The sequence below is a fragment of the Melozone crissalis genome, unplaced genomic scaffold (assembly GCF_028551555.1).
Source record: "Melozone crissalis strain CALT ecotype California unplaced genomic scaffold, PUWL_Pcris_2 ptg000074l_1, whole genome shotgun sequence".
Lineage (NCBI taxonomy): Eukaryota > Metazoa > Chordata > Aves > Passeriformes > Passerellidae > Melozone > Melozone crissalis.
The window spans coordinates 4694097-4714516 of record NW_026535851.1 but is presented as its reverse complement, the minus strand read 5'-3'; the positions used below and the strand labels follow the sequence as shown (position 1 = coordinate 4714516).

At 44.0% G+C, this 20420-nt stretch overlaps 1 protein-coding gene across 1 annotated transcript in view; it reads left to right on the top strand.

Moving 5' to 3' along the window:
* LOC128946099 (ubiquitin-associated protein 1-like) overlaps window positions 1-20420 on the top strand; it is a 68915-nt gene that overhangs the window by 20140 nt on the left and 28355 nt on the right. Inside the window, exon 2 of the mRNA XM_054290002.1 lies at window positions 16422-16546. Within this exon, the coding sequence (XP_054145977.1) occupies window positions 16422-16546 (125 nt within the window). The remainder of the gene's footprint in view (window positions 1-16421; window positions 16547-20420) is intronic.

Here is a 20420-nt window from a genome sequence, read left to right as displayed (position 1 = left end):
ATATTGTTCTATTGTTTACATAAATTTAGCCCCTCTCTGAATTTCCAACATAGTTTCTCATTATTCTTCTTATGGTTATATAATAATTACATTTAATTACTAAACAATCATCACATCGAACAATTATATAATTTATCATACTGCTTACGCAGGTGCCGTTGATCTGGGAAAGCACAAAGCCTAACATTTTAGATTCTATCTTTAACTTTTTCTAGTGTTCCACTATCATTCTCCCCCCTTTGAAAGCATTTTCACTTCACTATAGGTGTAAATGTTTTCACTTGATACAGTCCTTTATTCCTCAGTTCGTACTTGGTTCTTCAAATCCAGGGTTGATGTAAACGTTGTCGTGGATGCTGTTACGAACTGGAGAACCAGAAGATGGTGGGCGTGGATCTCGTGTCAGTGCCTTTATTATCCTCTGGTTCCAGGATGTTTTCTTCTGTATCTCTCCCTTTAAGATGCTGTAAACTAACCAAATTGCTGAGAATACAATTAGTAAGATTATCACACTCTCAATGATAGATTTAATCCATGAACTCACATTCCACCCTAACCCTTTAAAGATTTTTCCTAACCAGCTTGTAGCCAAATCCTCTTGCTCTTCTTGTGCTTCATGATCTATTTGTTTCAACTGATTGATGTCATATTCTACATCTGCAGTTACATTTGGGATATGAACGCAGCAATGATCAACTTGTCCCTTTAAAAATCCACATACTCCATGCTCTTTCAGGAGTAACATATCTAGGGCCAATCGATTTTGTAAAGTCATTTTTGTGGTGGCTTGTAACTGTATATTTAATTCTTTAAATCCTTCCCGGGTGACTCTTGCCAGTCTACCTACCTGACCTGTAAGTTTGTACAGCATCTCTCTGCTCTTATAGTTTGCTATAGGACCAAGCAATGACTCTAGGGCCCATCCAAATTTCACTCCACTAGAGGGTTCTTGCCAAGTGTCATCTGGATTTTCATTGTCTAGAACTTCTCGTCTTGCTCTTATCTGCAGAAGTTCATGTTTTCCATTAAATGGGGACTTTTTCCAAATTGGACATAAGGTTGGGAGGCCTAAAGTAATCTCCTTTACTTTCCCATCTACAGGCAGATGTGTTGTCCAGGTACCATCACTTGCTGCCCATACAAATTGTCCTGGACCTCAGATTGTAATCCTGGTACACCCTATAATTACTTTATAATTCACTCTGCCTTGTTTATGTTTGATCCCTCTGCAAGCACAACCAATTTGTAGGGCTATTGCCAGGGGTGGCATCTGTTTTATCTCTTTATCATCTGAAGTGCAGTCGTAAGTTTTATTACATGCCCACCAACTTACTTTGTCTGCCCTCGTTCTGCTACTAGTGTCAGTATTTGTTATTGCTGGATCTGTTTCATTCTCGGGGCCTTCCCACTTAATACACCAAGGGGTGTTTGCCATATATTGGAATCTTTGAAGAATACTCACAGACCACGCACTGTCCCAAGGTTCTATCTGATCTTTCTTATCCTTGGCCTCACATTCCCATACCAGAGTGGTTTCTGTAACTTGCCTCGATTCGGGTACCAGTTTACATGTAATTGTTTTGTTCTTTTGTATTTCAGGTAGTTTTGATGTTATGATTCCCCAATTTACTGGGTCTCCTGCTGCCTTTGGTATTGGCAGACAGGCAGTTATTCGGCTGGTGTTTTGCATTTTGGCAAAATCTTTGACTAATCCAATCATTACATTCTCAGCCCGAACTGCATTAGAAACCTTTATCACCTGTGTTTCCATTTGTACCTCTCTCTTCATTCTAGAATGAAGAGTGGTTGGTTGATCATTTTGCATTCCACGTCCCAAAGATATTAATAACCATAACATTAGCACAATTACTGATAGCATACTGAAAGCAATTAAACACATCTTATCTGCAGCCTTTGTTCATTCCAGAGTTTATACAGTCTGTGATCCAGGATGGACTTTGTTCACTCGGGTATAGTGGATCCAGGGTTCCACGCCGGCTACTTTGACTGCTGTAAAGGTGGTCAGTAGTACCTGATGGGGTCCACTCCACTTTTCTTTCAGCGGTTCCTCGTTCCAGTTCTTGATGTACACCTCGTCTCCTGGATGTATGTTACGGACTGGGTTCTTGAGAGTCACTGGTCTATTCCACACGAGGATACTCCGGAGCCGAGCTAAAGTTTTCCCAAGAGACAGAACATAATTATACACTTCCTGCTTTCCTATGACATGTACATTAGGGTTAGGCTCAGGAGATTCATATGGTTTCCCATACAATATCTCATAAGGACTGACTGACATCCCACTCCTAGGCTTTATCCGAATCCTCAACAGTGCTATTGGCAAAGCCTGGGGCCACTGCAATTTGGCTTCTTGGCATATTTTACTGATTTGCCTTTTTAGTGTCTGATTCATCCTCTCTACCTGTCCACTTGACTGAGGCCTCCACGGTGTGTGGAGGTCCCAATTTATCCCCAGCAATCTACTTACCTCTCTTACTACTGTAGCTATGAAATGGGGTCCCCTATCTGATGATACCCCTAGGGGTACCCCAAACCTGGGAATAATCTCCTGTAGTAACCACTTAACTGTTTCCTTTGCTTGGTTCGTGCGACAGGGAAGGGCTTCTGGCCACCCAGAGAATGCGTCAACCCCCCCTAACAGGTATTTGTATCCTCGAGTCCTTGGTAGCTCTGCAAAATCTACCTGCCAGTAGTCTCCTGGCTCTATTCCTATCCGAATTCTTCCTAACTGTGCCTGTCGCCTGGCCACTGGGTTGTTTTTCAAGCAGATATCACATTTTGACATTACTGATTTTGCCATTGTTAACATCCGTACTGAAATCAAACTCTGCTTTAGTAATTTTACCAATGCCTCTGCTCCCCAGTGACATTCGTTATGTTTAATTTGTAGAACTTCTCTCATTATCAAGGAGGGTACCACTATTTGTCCTTGTGCCGTTACATACCATCCCTCTGAATTCTTTTGTGCATTTAGCAAACGTGCCAGTCTCTCATCTTCTACTGAATATTTTGGTTTTGGAGGCAAATTGAATTGGGATACATTAAGCTTCAAAGGTATCAATGCCATTGTTGTTTGTACCTCTCGAGCAACCTGTCGGGCTGCCCAGTCTGCCTTTCGATTTCCCTCACAGATTTTGGAGTTTCCTGATTGGTGTGCTTTGCAGTGTATGATTGCTACTTGTTCAGGTTTTTGTACTGCCTTTATCAATTGCAGGACTGCATCCTGATGTTTAATGTGCGTACCCCGAGAAGATAACAGTCCTCTTTCGTTCCACAGTGCTCCGTGTACATGCACCACTCCAAAAGCATATTTTGAGTCAGTCCAGATATTTACCTTTTTCCCTTCACTTAATTCTAGTGCCCTGGTTAAAGCAACCAGTTCTGCCTTCTGGGCAGATGTATTTGGTGGTAATGCCTTTGCCTCCACTACTGTATTGACTGTTGTTACCGCATATCCAGCGTATCTGGTTCCGTTTTCCACGAAGCTGCTCCCATCTGTAAACAGCTCCCATTCCGGCTGCTCTAGTGGGACGTCTTTCAGGTCTTCTCTTGCTGAATAGGTGTACTCTATTACTTCTACACAGTTGTGTTCTAATGGGCCTTCTTCAGTTGTGGTACCTAGGAACAAAGCTGGATTCAAAAGGTTAGTTGTTTTTAATGTGACATCATCCTGTTCAGTCAGGACTACCTGGAATTTCATCATCCTGCTGGGAGATAGCCAATGGCCCCCCTTTTGTTCTAAGACAGTGGTTACCATGTGTGGTACATAGACATCTATGTGCCTTCCCATAGTAAGTTTCCTGGCTTCTTGTATCAGGATCACAGTAGCTGCAACTGCCCGCAGACATGGGGGCCACCCGGCACTTATGTTGTCGAGTTGTTTGGAAAAGTAGCCCACCGGCCTTTTCCAGCTTCCCAGACATTGTGTCAGGACTCCTAGTGCTAGGCGCAGCCTTTCATGTACAAACAGCTGAAAATCTTTAGACAGATCAGGTAACCCTAGTGCTGGAGCAGTTGTCAGTGCTTCCTTTAATTTTAGGAAGGCTTCTTTCTGTGGTTTGCCCCAGGTGAATGGCTGCGTCTTCTGAGCTTCATACAGGGGTTTCGCAATCAGTCCATAGTCCATGATCCACAGGCGACACCATCTTGCCATCCCGAGGAAGACTCGCAGCTCATGTAAATTCTGGGGCTCTGGAATAGCACAAATAGCTTGGATACGGTTAGTACCTAGTTTTCGTTGCCCTTGTGAAATTTCACATCCCGGGTAAATCACAGTCTGTTGTGCGATTTGTGCCTTTCTTCTGGATACTTTATAGCCTCCCATTCCCAGTGAATTTAAAATCTCAATGGTTACCTTTATACAGGTTGCTCTTTCTTCTGTAGCTATTAGTATATCATCAACATACTGCAACAATAAGTATTGGTCTCTTGGTACTTGCCCATTTTCGGTCCAAATCTCCAGTTCCTTAGCCAGTTGGTTTCCGAATAGGGTGGGCGAGTTCTTGTATCCTTGTGGTAATCGTGTCCAGGTGAGCTGGGTCTTTCTTCCGTTCCCTGGGTTTTCCCACTCAAAGGCAAACAGTTTCCTACTTTCTTTGTCAAGGGGGATGCAGAAAAGGGCATCTTTTAAATCAATTATGGTAAACCATTTATATATCTCCTTTACCGATGTTCGCAATGTATAAGGATTTGTTACCACTGGATAAATGTCCTTTGTTATTTTATTTATTGCTCTCAAATCCTGCACTAATCTATATTCACCATTTGGCTTCTTTACTGGAAATATTGGTCTATTAAATTCTGATTCACATTCTTCTAAAATTTGGTATTTCAAGAATTTCTCAATAATCTTTACTATTCCTTGCCGTGCTTCTGGTTTTATGGGATATTGTTTGACTTGTACAGCCCTTGACCCTTCTTTAAACTCTACATGCACTGGTTGTGCCAATTTTGATTTCCCTGGTATATCTGTCTCCCATACAGAGGGAATCACTGCATCTTCTACCTCCCTAGGAATAGAGGGGACATGTTTTTCTTTGATCATTAATATCTGTCCCGTCTTTGATTCAGGTATTTTCATTATAAGCTCTCCATTTTCAAAGGTTATTACCGCATCAAGTTTTGCTAGCAAATCTCTCCCTAAAAGCGGAATTGGACACTCAGGTACATATAAAAATTTCCTGTGTTATAATCTTGTTTCCAAAACACAAATCTAGGGGTTGCAGGAAAGGCTGTTTTTCCTCTTTCCCTGTAGCGCCGACTATTGTCGTTTCCTTGTCCCCAATTTGTCCTTGCAAATGATTCAATACAGAAAAAGTAGCTCCTGTATCTATTAGAAATCTGACCTCTTTATGCCCTAACTGTATATTTACAACAGGTTCCTTAACTTGTTCTACCGGTTCTACGTCTCGTCAGCTGGTATACTCCCCCAGGACCATCTCCTTGGTAGCCTGCTGGAACTTATTGCCCTGGTCAAACTGGTTATTCAAACTTGGGCAATTTCGCTTCCAATGCCCCTCCTGTTTACAATATGCACACTGATTCAGGCTTAACCCTTGGGTAACTGGTCTCCTACCCCGACCATTCCTGTTACGCCCCCTGAAATTTGGGTTCCCTCTCCCCTGTATTACTGCCAAAAGATTCTGCTGCTGCCTTTTACTAGCTTCTTTTTCCCAATTGTTATATACCTTCCAAGCGACCTCGAGTAACTTATCCAAATTCCTTAATTCTTCCCCTTCTAATTTTTGCAATTTTCTACGAATGTCATCCTGTGATTGGCCCAAGAATATGAGAGTGAGCTGAACCTTTGCTTGCTCTGTATCCATTTGGAGGTCTGTATATTTCCTTGCTACCTCCTTAAGCCTCTCCAAAAATGCAGTGGGAGATTCCTTCTTTTCCTGTCTAACCTCATATAGTTTGGACCAATTTATAGTTTTGGGCACAGCATTCTGAACTCCTATTTGGATCCACTCCTGATATTTCCGTAACCTCCTCATATCGCACAATAAATTAGGGTCCCAATTTGGATCCTCAATTGGGAAATTCACATCTAAATTCCCTGTTACCCGCCCATTTCTAATATCTTCTCTTGCCCTCTCTTTGGCTGCCTTAAGTACCATTTCTTTTTCAGTAGAATCCATCAGAGTATCTAATATTACTTGTATGTCATCCCAGTCAGGATTTTGAGTTTTCATAACCATTTTTACTACGCGTGCCACTTTGTCAGGATTTTCTCTATAAGTTCCAGCTGACTGTTTCCAAATTACTAAGTCTGCCGGGGAAAAAGGCACTTTTACAAATACTGGCCCTTCCACTCCGACACCTTGTCGCAAGGGGGCAATCACAGTCTGTTTTTGTTTCCTTATGCCATCTCTATGCACAACTGGAGCAAGCTTTGCCCGACCCCGGGTTCTATGGGCTATTGGGGTCACTGATTCATTACCATTGCTATCTTTTTCACTCGCATACCTCTTTCCCCTTTCTATCAATGTTAGATTTTGCTCATCTTCCGAGGAAGAGGGATCGGGTGATGATGGGAGAGGAGGATAAAGAGGGAAAGGTGTACTAGATGAAACAGGTTCAGGGGTAGGTAGGTGAGGAGCAGGTAATGGGATAGGGACAGACGAAACAGGTGGGATAGGGTTAGTTTCTCTTGTTCCTATTGGAGCTACTTGTAAATCAATATCTGTGTAATTTTCCCTACTCAAGCTTTCTCTTAACGCCAAGTGTTCTAAACAACGTTCCTCACAAACCCCACACTTTGCAAATGTTTTAACCATTAATAATCCACATTCATTCTGCCATTCTGGCTTTCCCCATAAGTAGAAAAACAGATCAACATATGGGACTTCATCCCATTTTCCTTCTTGTTTACAAAACGACATTAACTGCAAAATAGTGTTATATTGCAGAGTACCGTATTTTGGCCATTTTTCACCATTCTCCAAGGCATATTCTGGCCACCATGAATTACAATAATCAATCAACTTAGTTTTACGTAATCCTTCCCCAAAGTTACCTTGTTTCCAATGTGCTAATAAGCACCCCAAAGGAGAATTTTGCGGAATAGGGGTGTTACTGCCCAAAATCCCTTTAAGTTTCTCCATTTCAAAAATACCACAAATGCCGAACCCGCAACGCTTTTGCGATTGTCTTACGGAACGGCGCCTAGGCTTACACCAACAGGAATTCCTTTAGCCCAACCAAGCGTTGCTTTCGCTGTGTCTTATTGGCAGGCATCCAAACCAAAGTAAAAAGCACCTTACCTTTCTCCCGGGGACGTTTGTGAGTGGCGGAAGCGGTCGCGGCCGATGGGCTTCCCGAGAATCCCTCGGTGCCGGCTGGAGCGTGATCGAGTCGCGAACTCGCTCAGCAGCACTCACAAGGGTCCCATCTGGGTTCACCAAAATTTTAGTGTTCAAAAACACATAATCACGGGGGATTATATGCGGTGCTTTTTATTAAGAGCTCTGGGAATCGGGGTATATTCAACCCAAATCTGACTCCGACCATACATCCGAAATGATCATGTTTTATACTCTATCATTACATAACTTTCATGTTAATTATTAAACTTATATTGTTCTATTGTTTACATAAATTTAGCCCCTCTCTGAATTTCCAACATAGTTTCTCACTATTCTTCTTATGGTTATATAATAACTACATTTAATTACTAAACAATCATCACATCTAACAATTATATAATTTATCATACTGCTTACGCAGGTGCAGTTGATCTGGGAAAGCACAAAGCCTAACATTTTAGATTCTATCTTTAACTTTTTCCAGGGTTCCGCTATCAGATTGACACATGCTCCCAGCTTAGTGTCACCTGCAAATTTACTAATGAAGGACTCAATGCCCTCATCTATGTCATCAATAAAAATATTGAACAGAATTGGCCCCAGCACAGACCCTTGACGGCCACCACTGGTGACTGGCCACCAGCTGGATGCAGCACTGTTCACCATCACTCTCTGGGCCCAGCCATCCAGACAGTTCTTAACCCAGCAAACAGTGCTCCTGTCCAAGCCGCGGGCTGTCAGCTTCTCCCGGAGTATGCTGTGGGAGACCATGTCAAAGGCCTTGCTGAAGTCCAAATAGACAACAGCCACAGCCTTTTCTGCATCCACCAGGTGGGTCACCTGGTCATAAAAGGAGACCAGGTTGGTCAAACATGACCTACCCCTCCTAAACCCATGCTGGCTGGGTCTGATACCCTGGCCATCCTGTAAGTGCTGTGTGATGATACTCAATATAAACTGTTCCATTACCTTACTGGGTACTGAGGTCAGGCTAACTGGCCTGTAATTACCAGGATCCTCCTTCCTACCCTTTTTGTGAATGGGTGTCACATTGGCCAGCTTCCAGTCATCTGGAACCTCACCAGTGAGCCAGGACTGTTGGTAAATGATGGAGAGCAGCTTTGCAAGCTCATCTGCCAACTCCTTCATCACCCTGGGATGGATCCCATCTGGTCCCATAGATTTATGAACATCCAAGCAGCTCAGCAGTTCTCTAACTGCCTCCTCCTGGATAATGGGGGGACCATTCTGTTCCCTGGCACCATCAACCAACCCAAGAGGACAGTTGTCCTGGGGACAAGCTGTCTTCCCACTAAAGACTGAGGCAAAGAAGGCATTAAGCACTTCTGCCTTCTCCGCATCTGAAGTTACCAAGTTCCCTCCCTCATCCAGTAGAGAACAAAGGTTGGTCTTACCCTTCTTTTTACCATTAATATATTTGTAAAAACATTTTTTATTATCCTTTACCAATTTGCCAAATTAAGTTTGAACTGAGCTTTGGCCTCCCTGATTTTTTTCTACATGCTCTAGCAGCCCCCTTAAATACTTCCTGAGAGACCTGACCCTCCTTCCAAAGATGATACATCCACTTTTTATTCTTAAGTTCCTTTGAAACCTCCTTGCCCATCTAGGCTGGATGTTGGCCCCATCGACTCATCTTTCGGCACATAGGGACAGTCTGTTCCTGTGCCCTCAACATCTCTGTTTTGAAGCATGCCCACCTTTCCTGGACTCCTTTGTTTTTAAGGATTACTTCCCAAGGAACCCTCTGAATAAGTCTCCTAAAGTGGCCAAAGTCTGCCCTCCATAACTCTAATGTAAAAGTCTTATTAACGTTCATCCTGATTTCATCAAATATCGACAACTCTATAACTATATGATCACTGTGCCCCAAGCAGCCTCCAACCACCATATCTCCCACCAGCCCATCTCTATTTGCAAACAACAGGTCTAGCATAGTCCCTCCCCTGGTGGGCTCACTCACTAGCTACAATAAAAAGTTGTCCTCCATACACTCTAAAAATTTACTGGACTGCCCCTTTTCTGCTGTATTAAGTTCCCAGCAGATGTCTGGTAGGTTGAAGTCACCTACAAGAACAAGGGCTGGTGATCCTGAAACATTCTCCAGCTGCTTATAGAGTAAGGTGTCCACCTCTTCTTCCTGGTTGGGTGGACGATAACAGACTCCCAGTAGGATATCAGTCTTCTTGGTCTTCCCCTTAATTCTTACCCATAGGCATTCAAGTCCATATTTGTAAGTTTCAATACCTATGGCATCAAAAGCCTCCTTAGTATAAAGGGCCACCCCTCCACCTCTTCTCCCTTTCCTGTCTCTTCTGAAGAGCTTGTAGCCCTCCAGTGCGGTGCTCCAACTATGTGAGTCATTCCACCATGTTTCTGTGATGGTGACTACATCATAGTTCTGCTGTTGCATCATGGCTTCCAGCTCTTCTTGTTTGTTACCCATGCTGCATGCATTGGTATACATGCACCTCAGCTTGGCTACTGATTTCTCTCCTAACTCAGGCTTACCACCCTTGGGCCTGCTTCCAGACAGCCCAGATGCATCCCCTTCCCCCTTCAGACCTAGTTAAAAGCCCTCTCAACAAGGTCTGCCAGTTCATGAGCTAAAAACCTTCTTCCCTTAACAGAGAGATGTATCCCATCTGGTTCCAGTAGAGCAGGTGCCGTAAAAGTTGCCCCATGATCAAAGAATCCGAAATTTTGCTGATGACACCAACCCTCGAGCCACTTGTTAATGATGTGAGTTCTCCTATTTCTTTCATCATTTTTCTCTGCCATCAAAGGGACTGACCAGAACACTACCTGTGCCCCTGTCCTATTGACCACTTGACCCAGTGCCCTAAAGTCCCTTTTAATCGCCTTGGCACTCCTCTTTGCCAGCCTGGAGTATCAGCAGTGGGTAATAATCAGAGGGCTGAATCAGGCCAGGAAGTCTCTGAGTGATATTTCATACCCGGGCCCCAGGGAGGCAGCAGGCCTCCCTGTGGGATGGGTCCGGTCGACATATGGGGCCCTCTGTTCCCCTCAGAAGGGAATCACCCACTATGATTACCCTTCCTTTCTTCTTGATGTTAGAGGTAGTGATCCATCTTACAGATGAGTCATAATTGGGAGACTCACTGAGCAGATAATTTTCTTCTAAATCATCTGGCTGGCTCTCTAGATCCAGGGCCTCATACCTCTTCTGAAGTGGCACCTGGCATGGGGATGGGGGTCAGGAGGAATTTTTTATTATTACCTCCCTGAGCAGGGACCCATTTCCACTCCCCTTCATCCACCAGGTGCCCTTCTATTTCCTGAGAGTGAGAGGCATATGAGTCCTCTTATCCTTGGTGGGCCTCCCTTAAAGATGTAAGGGCTGAACTCCACCAGTCTATTTCCCTTTCACTTTCCCTGATACTCCTTAATCTTTCAGCTTCCTCCCTAAGCTCGGTTACCAGCGAAAGGAGGTCGTTCACCTGTTCACACCATAGGCAGGCCTCCTCCACAACACCCCCCGAAACCACCGATAAGCTCAAACACTACTGGCAGGAATAGGTCTGTACAGACAGATCCATTTTGGAGGGCTCCACTTGGTCACATACACTTGTACCAGCCACAGTTTTCGACCGTGTTAAAACCATTACTATCAGAAAGCCCAAAATTAAGCAGCCAACAGAAACACCTCAAACAACACGCAGCACACCTTATTAGCAAGAAAACCTGCAACCCTGCCTGCTTGCCCTACCTGCGCGAACTGCTGCGCAAACTGCTATGACCACGCCCCAGAGCCGTGCCACGCCCCTGTTTGCCCACTCCCGTTTGCTGTGCTCCCCAGGGGCCTCTTATAATCAGTCACTCAGGAACAAAAGAAGCTCCTCCTCCCATTCCTGAATGGCTCTCAATGCAAGCAACTCCAAGCAAGTTACCTGTCCAGCTAGGTTTTAGTGTTAGTTTACGAGGGTCCTATGAAAAACACGTTCACTCTCCTGCGAAAATTTAAAAAGTTTAATAAAGGACAATAGGAGACAAGGACCATAGAGCAAAGGTTATTATGGCCGGGTGCATCTTGGCACTGAGTCAAGACCATGTTGTCACCTTAGGGGATACCCCTTAAATACCTTTTCCATTACATAATCCTGTTGCATATTCATACACCCTTATGCATATGCAAAAACTAGTTTACATTTTCCAGGAACTATTTTACATGGCCCATCCTTGGGTCTGTCTTTTAAGAGCATGCGTGTTTCTTGGCTGTGGTTTTGGTTCTTCCTTATCACTTCCAGTTTGGGCCTTGGTCCACACTATCTTCAGACGATGAGTGCTGATAGTTGGCATATCTGTAGCAGGTGTCCTCATCCTGTGTTCATTGAATGTTATCCCATCAAAGCAGGCATTTTAACACAAGCATAGCTATTTCACTACCATGTCTAAGCTTAAGTAACAGCAGAAATACAAACTATATCTTTATAACAAAGTTACTTAACACCACACATATAAAATCCATTTTAATATCTGTGAAAAGCCAATATTATAATATGTATCTATAACAGTCTGCAGGAGATGGAGCTTGGGCTGTTGCAGGAGCGGTGGGAGCGGCATGCATCCGGGCCACCCTCACAGCACCGCGCCCCCACATTTCTCCTCCCCCTGCCCTCACCACTGCTTTCAGCCCATATGGGCTTTTCCCATGCCCTGATCCCTGTCCCCAGGGTAGGAGAAGGGCACTTGGGAGACCCCCCCCTCCCCCCAGGGTGGATGGTGACTTTCGGTGCAGTCAGGGTTGGTTCAGGGCGTTGTGTTAGGCTCTGGGGTTTTTGGGTCACTGCTGGGAGTGAGTGCTGGTGCTGGGGCTGCTGGTGCCTCTGGACCTGCTGAGAAAGTGGCTCACCGCTCACCATTGTCCTGCAGCGTGGCCACGTGGTCGCAGCCATGCACTTGGTACTGGGCTCTTGCCGCAGAGATTACGCAGGTTCCGTCTCTTGCCGCTTTTGCTGCCGTCTCACTCATCTTTGCAGTTTCCAGTCGCCTCTGTCGCTGCTGCTCCGCTTTCACAGAGGACAGGGAAAGGGGGAAAAACAGTGTTAGGAGGGGCCCTCCTGTATTGGGGGACCAGGGGCCACCCTCTGGCCCTCCTCCCCTAGTCCCGGCAAACTCACGGTTGTCCACTGATGGTGCAGAAGGCATCCACACGGCCAGTGCTATGGTTGCCAGGCGACAGGGGTTTCCGGTGGTGAGGCTGCCGGCTTCTCTTCTGGTTTCTGGTGCTGTGATGATGCTTCTGGGGTCTGGTGAGTGCATGGGGTGGATTCCTGGATGCCATGACAGAGGCGATCCTGGCTGCTGCCTCCACGTGTTCAGCGTGCTATCTCTTTTCCCATGGGATGCTGTCCGTGCTCTGCTATTTTGAGATGATTTGGCTGTCAGGTCCTGCGTCACATGGCGATGGCCATCTTGGGTGAGTGACTCACGCACCATGTGCTGACCGCCATCTTGGGTGATCTGCGTTCAAAGTGCATGGTGTCTGCCATGTTGAGGTTTTTCTGCAGGCTGTGTCCACAGTGCATTACTGGTGGTAAGGGGCATGGAGCCTAAAGATGGCTTTTTCAGCTGTGGTATGGGCAGCATCCTGCTGTTTCTGCATCCCGTTCGGCATCTAAGTGCCCCAGCCAGTTTGAGATAAACATCAGAAGTTTTAAAATGTCCATAGTGGCTTTCAGAGCTTATTGTTCATACTTTACTCCTCATTGAAGTAAGGGAAAAGTTCATATCTTAATGACTTCTTGTTCTTTTATAGAGATAAATCTGCCTGTTTCTTTGGTGGGATTTTCCTTCTATTTTTCAGCTTTTTTGTTTCTTTGACTCTTACACCATCTGGATTTCTAGCTTTACCAGCTCTTCTGTCTTTTGTTTCCCACAGCTCTTTAGCTGTCCTTTTCTCACAGTTCTGGCTGTTGCTAGCTCTGGTTGCATTTTCTCACAGCTCTCTGCTGTGGCTCTCTGCTGTTTTGTCTCATTCCTTTTCTCATGGCTTACTTCCTTTCCTCACATGGGGTCACCAATTGTCGCAGTGTTTGGGGACGGAGAGATGACAAACATTGGGGTTTTCATGCAGCAGAGAGACTTTATTGGTGTACATAGCCCTTTTTATAGGCTATCCAAAAGACTCTGTGTTCGAGTCTTAATTGTTAGCACCCAGCTATTGACCAATAGCTACCTGCTTGCATTCATATCTGGGACTAGGCTCTGTAGCCAACCCCCTCCTCCTCTTATAAGGCATACAGTCCATCTTATGCCCTAATACCCTGAAGGATGTTATCAGGGATAAGTCATGGAAGAAATAAAGAACACTGCCCCACCTGTTTTTAACAGCTTATGAAGATGGTGATAGAATACATACTTTTGGTTACATCTTACATTGTAACCTAAGACAATCTTGCTCTCAAGGTGAGATGTTTATTGTTAGGTCAGGATCTCACCTCCCTGGATAACTCCAGAGATAACTGGCTACCAGACAGATGTCTGGCCTAGGTTATCTCACCAATTCATGTGAGGGGGAAAATGCCCTGAGTTATGCACCAGCTGATAGACAGAACAGACAAACTCTTCTGTGGCAGACCGCAAGTCCTTCTACAGAGAGCATCCAGAGGAGAGCTGTGAAGATGGTGAAGGGCCTTGAGGGGAAACTGAGGAGTGGCCAAGGTCACTTGGTCTGTTCAGCCTGGACGTGACTGAGGGGAGACCTCATTGCAGTCTACAACTTCCTTGTGAGGGGAAGAAGAAGGGCAGACACTGATCTCTTCTCTCTGGTGCCCAGTGACAAGACCTGAGGGAGTGGCCTGAAGTTGTGTCAGGGAAGGTTTAGGTTGGATATTAGAAAAAGGTTCTTCCCCCACATGGTGGTTGGGCATTGGAACAGGGTCCCTAGGGAAGTGGTCACAGCACCAGTCCTGACAGACTTCAAGAAGCGTTTGGACAATACTCTCAGGCACATGGTGGGATTCTTGAGGCTGTCCTGTGCCAAACCAGAAGTTGGACTTCAATGATCCTTGTGGGTTCCTTCCAACTCAGAGAATTATTCTATGATTCTATGAATTCCAAATTAATGAGATGTTCCTCATTTTAACAGCTTCTTGTCCTTTTGGAGCCTTTGATTGCCTTGTCAATTGTGAAGGAACACAAACAGTACCTTAACTGCCATCTGAGTATGAAAATGGGTCAGTGTCATGAGTAGAGTGGAAGCTTCAGACAAAGTTTATTAAAGAAGCCCTGCCACTGAGTCACAACGTGCCAAGAAGACCCCCCTTTGCTTTCAAAACTCCTCAGACAGAGGAGCCTGAGCATGGCATCTTAGCCTCAGACTATCAACAGTTTGGGTTTTGCAACTTTTTCCTGCTAGTTCTAATGATGGCAAATCAGATATATTTGTATAAAAATTAATTATTTATTAAGACAAATGAACAGACAAAAGATAACTGATGAAAGATCTTAATCAGAATTACTGCACAGTATAAAACTAAAAGAACTACTAGTAGATTATAGTATAACATAAAATAGTGCACTTTATCAAAGTACCTATATTAAAGCTAGCAAAATAAATAGTATTGATTAGGAGCTGAACATAACTTACCACTGAAATGACAATAATGTAAACAGATTCCTTCACTTGATCTCTTGGAAAGTTACCATGAAATAGGTGTCCCCACTCATGGGAGAAACTCCATCCATTTCCAGGAAAATGTATAGAACATTTCTGCTTTATTGAAGTTTGGTGTGGCTTTTACAGTTGTAAAGTGAGTGTCTGTCAGCCAGAAATTCAACTTATCTTGTCAAATCTCACTTCAAAAGTAAGATGCTTATCGGCAGTTGGGAGATACCAGACCAGTGTTAACCCCATGGTGCCAAAATAACTCACTACAAGACAGCTTGTCCTGTTCGAGTTATCTGCCTGGTTAACAAACAATAGATAAGCTCATGTGGGTAGTGAGATGCCTTGCTACAGTCAGATAAAAATGGTGAGTCACAGCTCACTGAACAAGAGGTTAGTCACTGAACACCATCATAGTGATGCCACTCATGTCTCTTTGGATCTGCATCACTCAAAGCAAAGTTACAAATGAGTGTTAGAGGAATGCTTCAGATTGTTATACACAACTGGAAACCTTACTTGTAATTCCAAAAACTTAGACTGGAGACCCAAGAAAGTGAGTGCAATTTATTTTGTGTGTTTTCTAATACTTCTTCACGGCAGCTCAAGGAAAGCAAACCTGTAGTCTGGCTGCTTGGAGGTGGTTGAGCTTCAAGTAATTCTGCCTTATGAGTTTGCAGGATGCCTGAAGAAAGAGTTTAATCCTAAAATACTTTTTAAATACCACCTGAGTGACAAATATAAAGAACAGATGGAGGACCATGAAATAAGTCTGAGGCTTCTCATTGGAGTGATCACAAATCAGACAGCTAATTAAGTTATAGTGCCTTGTTTCAGAAATCAAACTTGCTATGCTAAATAATCTTGAGCTATTTCACTGTTTTGGTTCAAGTGGAGTGTCTAGACTTTAGGCCACTTTGCCCTTGTGACCACTAGTGTATAATTGTGACTTCCCACTTGTATGCCAATACTTGGATTTAACTTCAGCTTAGCTGCTCTAAAGCTGGGCTATTTTAAAACCTGTTTTGAATATGATAAAAAAGATGGATCTTTTTAGAGAAATAACAGAATACAATGTTCAGGAGAGAGCTTCAACTTCCAATTGTGTAGCGATAGTCTTGTCACATGGAGAGCTAAAACATTGGGTGTATTGACTTCAAAATCTATTCAGTTGTTGGATTGTTGTGTGTTTGGGGTTTTCTTTAGTAGTTATGAGCTAAAACATTAAAAAAAACCAAAACAAAACACCACCAAAAAACCAAAAGTGAGGCAATGAAGTCCAAACAGATTCAATGTGTGATCAAGCAACTTCCTTTTTATTGAGTCACCTGGTATAGTTTGGGCATCAGAGATAAATAGCTCCCAAATACAGAAATGTGAGTCTTAATTGAATGCATTAAGCTTGTAAGGTTTTTTTATACAATTTCTACTTTTGATCTTAGGTCCTTTCAGTTATCTTGATGATGTCCCATTTAAGATAGGAAACAAATTCAAAACCCCAGCAAAGGTTGGATTACCCATTGGTTTCAGCCTGCCTGATTCTTCTCAGCTTGTCAGAGAAGCCCAGGTAAGTGATGTGTTCTGCCTTTCTGCTCTCTTCCCCCTGGTGCTGTAAACTGAAAGTAGTCACAGTTTACACATGTTCAAATGCTAGTCTTGACGGTCCTGTAGTGTAATTTTGTATGCCAGGCAGTAGTTGCAGAAGATCTGTTAGAATGTATAGAAAAACTAAAATATGATAGGCTGTGCAAAAAGCTTCTACTTTTAAAAGAACCTAATAACATTTATTTTAGCATATCTACTTCAAAAAAGTACAGCATTTTTTTGTGGAGTCCTGGTTTAAAAGACAGGTGTTTGCCAAGGAAGGTGGGAACCTTCCCGGAATGGAAAATATGACTCCCTTCCCTCCAAATTATTATAACTTTGAAATTACATCACTTTCAGGCAAGGATATGCAAAAAGGAATAACATTTCTTTACTAGAATATATTTAACAAGATAAACAAACAACAGCAGCAACAACAAACAAAACCAGAAACCAAATAACAGCCTTCCCTCATCCATCAAACAATTTCCTCTTTTGTGTAGTTACGACCACAACCAGCAGGAGTGCTGGTGGGCCCTGGCGAGGTGACGGTTTCAGTGACTTTCTTGCAGCCAGCAGAGAACACTACCGGGTCCTGGTGAGGCAGGACAGGTGCAATGATTCCCCCCGCGGCTGCAGGGGGTGCTGTGGCGCGAGCACAGCATCCTCATGGCAATGGCAGCTTGGGCAAGGGGGTAGACGGGAGATGACTCCCATTGCAAAACTCACAAGGAGCAGCCAGTCTCAGTACCCCTCTGGGTGGTGAGCTGAACTGGAGCACTAGCCTCAGAGCAGTGGGCTGGATAGCAGAGGCAAGCAGACCTGGGGCAGCAAATCAAAGTGTAGCAATAACCCTGTCGCGGTGGCAGAAACAGTGAGGGCTGGGTGGATCTGTGGGGGGGAGGTCGAGCTCAAGTGTAGCAAAAACCCCAGAGCAGCGGGAGGCAGGCAGGTTTGATCAGGCAGCAATCAATGTCAGCAGCCATTACAAACAGCAAAAAAACCCCCCCAGACTCCGGCAGCAAACCACAACACAGCCCCATCTAGGGAAAGAGAGATGCCCACTCCCCACACCACATGCTCTCCCCTCTGATTGCCAAGAGAGCAGGGGCTGAGCCCAGCCTCTGACCCCCAGCCAAGTTTCATCTTCCCAACAGAAACCCCCCAGTCAGAGCGGTCACTCCCCAGCTAAGAGACTGCAACAACTGCACCCCTTCCTCTCTCCTCCCCCAGGACCATTTCAATGTTATTCCAAGTTTTCCAGCTAGGCCTTTTGTCTCTTAAATACCATTCATTCATCATCTCTGGGGCAGCAAATGGGAAGAAAATTTCCTGAGAGAAAGAAAAAGAAAAAAAAAGGCCTAACCTCTAACAGGTCTAAATGTTGCCCCGACTAAATCTGAATAGCATTTTTAAGAGGCAAAGGCTAAGAACTGATACACCCATGCTATGGTATATTTACAGAATCTTGTTTGAGGGTATCAAGTGTTTATATAACCATATTTTATGTGTTCTCACAATTGTAGAATGAAGAAATAAATTTTCAGTTCTTGTTTTTTGTGGAGTTCTGAGTGGGAATTCTTTTCCAGCTGTAGGGTAAACAGGTTACAGCATGGTACACAGATGGCTTCCAGGTCTTTGAGAAGCAGGTCTTTCTTACTATAAACTCATAGTAGCATAAAATCAATGGCTTTAAAGCAAATGTTGAAAATCTAATCTCCAAATGCAGGTTATGATACAAGAAGTCTAATTGAACTATATTTTCTCATTTTGGATTCATGATTTTCCTTGGCAGTCCAAACTGATGTTTATTTTCATTTCAGTTGGGACAGATAGTTCTGCTTTTTTTCTTCCCTTTTTTCTTTTTTTAATTTTTTTTTCTGCCCTGCAACTCATCCACTGGAGAGCAGACTATCTCAATTACCCTACATCATGGCTTTTTCATTATAACCATTAAATGAGTACCTGATTATCTTAATATACATATTTCCACCCAGTTAAAGTGGTGTGGAAGAGCTAAAGGCAACTAGTGTCATATTGCCGGCTTCATTGTGCTATGTTTCTATTTTCCCGCCATGCTGAGGCTCAAGTATAATATGTCCAATTGGACTGAAGTATCCTGTGTAATAGGATGCAACTATGTAGAATATGCATATTGCAGTGCAATTTGACTTTTTTTACAGCTGTAGTGAGAGCTGTTAAAAAAATAAAAGTGCAAGGAAGGAAAATTACCCAGAACTATATATTTTTATATAAATACACCCTTTTTTAATATATTTAAAAAATGGTCAGTTTTGGTCCATGTATATAGTCATACACACACACACACATACACACAAAACCCTGATAGCTCTGCTCAGATATCAAAGAATGTATAATGAGTAGTCCTCGGTACTTCTACCAGTGATTTGTTTTTCAAAGTTGCCTTGCTGATAAATTATGTATCATGTCTCTTGGAGTCTTAGAGCTAAGGAAATGGAAAACTGTTATGCAGTTAAGACAACAGGTCTCCAGGATCTCACTGGAGCCTGCTATAGGATAAGATGTGGTGCAACACATAGCAAGTCCCAGAAAAACTTAGTAGAAGCCTAGCAAGCCTTGCTGGTTTGTTGCTCTTTAGAGACAAGAATTTATATGACCTAGCAGTCCCATGGCAAGAGCACTCCAGTTATGTGCCATTATCCTGGCAAGGGTATCTCATAACTTCTTGTGACTCATGGGTTATATCTTGGACTTAACTTGTAGGCTGTGTTTTCTGAACATTTTTTGGTTATTTAAAGAGCATTTGAGGTTGTTCATTCTTACTAGGTCCCTTTCTGCCTGGGCACTGTCCAGCCACACTTTCCCCACCTATAACACTGCAGGGGGTTATTGTGGCCAAAATGCAGGCATCGCCACTTGGACTTATTAAACGTCATCTTATTGGATTCCATCCATCCATCCATCCATCCATCCATCCAACCATTCCAGATCTCTCTGGAGAGCCCTCCTAGCTTCCAACAGATTGACACATGCTCCCAGCTTAGTGTCGTCTGCAAATTTACTAATGAAAGACTCAATGCCCTCATCTATGTCATCAATAAAAATATTGAACAGAATTGGCCCCAGCACAGACCCTTGACGGCCACCACTGGTGACTGGCCACCAGCTGGATGCAGCACTGTTCACCATCACTCTCTGGGCCCAGCCATCCAGACAGTTCTTAACCCAGCAAACAGTGCTCCTGTCCAAGCCGCGGGCTGCCAGCTTCTCCAGGAGTATGCTGTGGGAGACCATGTCAAAGGCCTTGCTGAAGTCCAAATAGACAACAGCCACAGCCTTTTCTGCATCCACCAGGTGGGTCACCTGGTCATAAAAGGAGACCAGGTTGGTCAAACATGACCTACCCCTCCTAAACCCATGCTGGCTGGGTCTGATACCCTGGCCATCCTGTAAGTGCTGTGTGATGATACTCAATATAAACTGTTCCATTACCTTACTGGGTACTGAGGTCAGGCTAACTGGCCTGTAATTACCAGGATCCTCCTTCCTACCCTTTTTGTGAATGGGTGTCACATTGGCCAGCTTCCAGTCATCTGGAACCTCACCAGTGAGCCAGGACTGTTGGTAAATGATGGAGAGCAGCTTTGCAAGCTCATCTGCCAACTCCTTCATCACCCTGGGATGGATCCCATCTGGTCCCATAGATTTATGAACATCCAAGCAGCTCAGCAGTTCTCTAACTGCCTCCTCCTGGATAATGGGGGGACCATTCTGTTCCCTGGCACCATCAACCAACCCAAGAGGACAGTTGTCCTGGGGACAAGCTGTCTTCCCACTAAAGACTGAGGCAAAGAAGGCATTAAGCACTTCTGCCT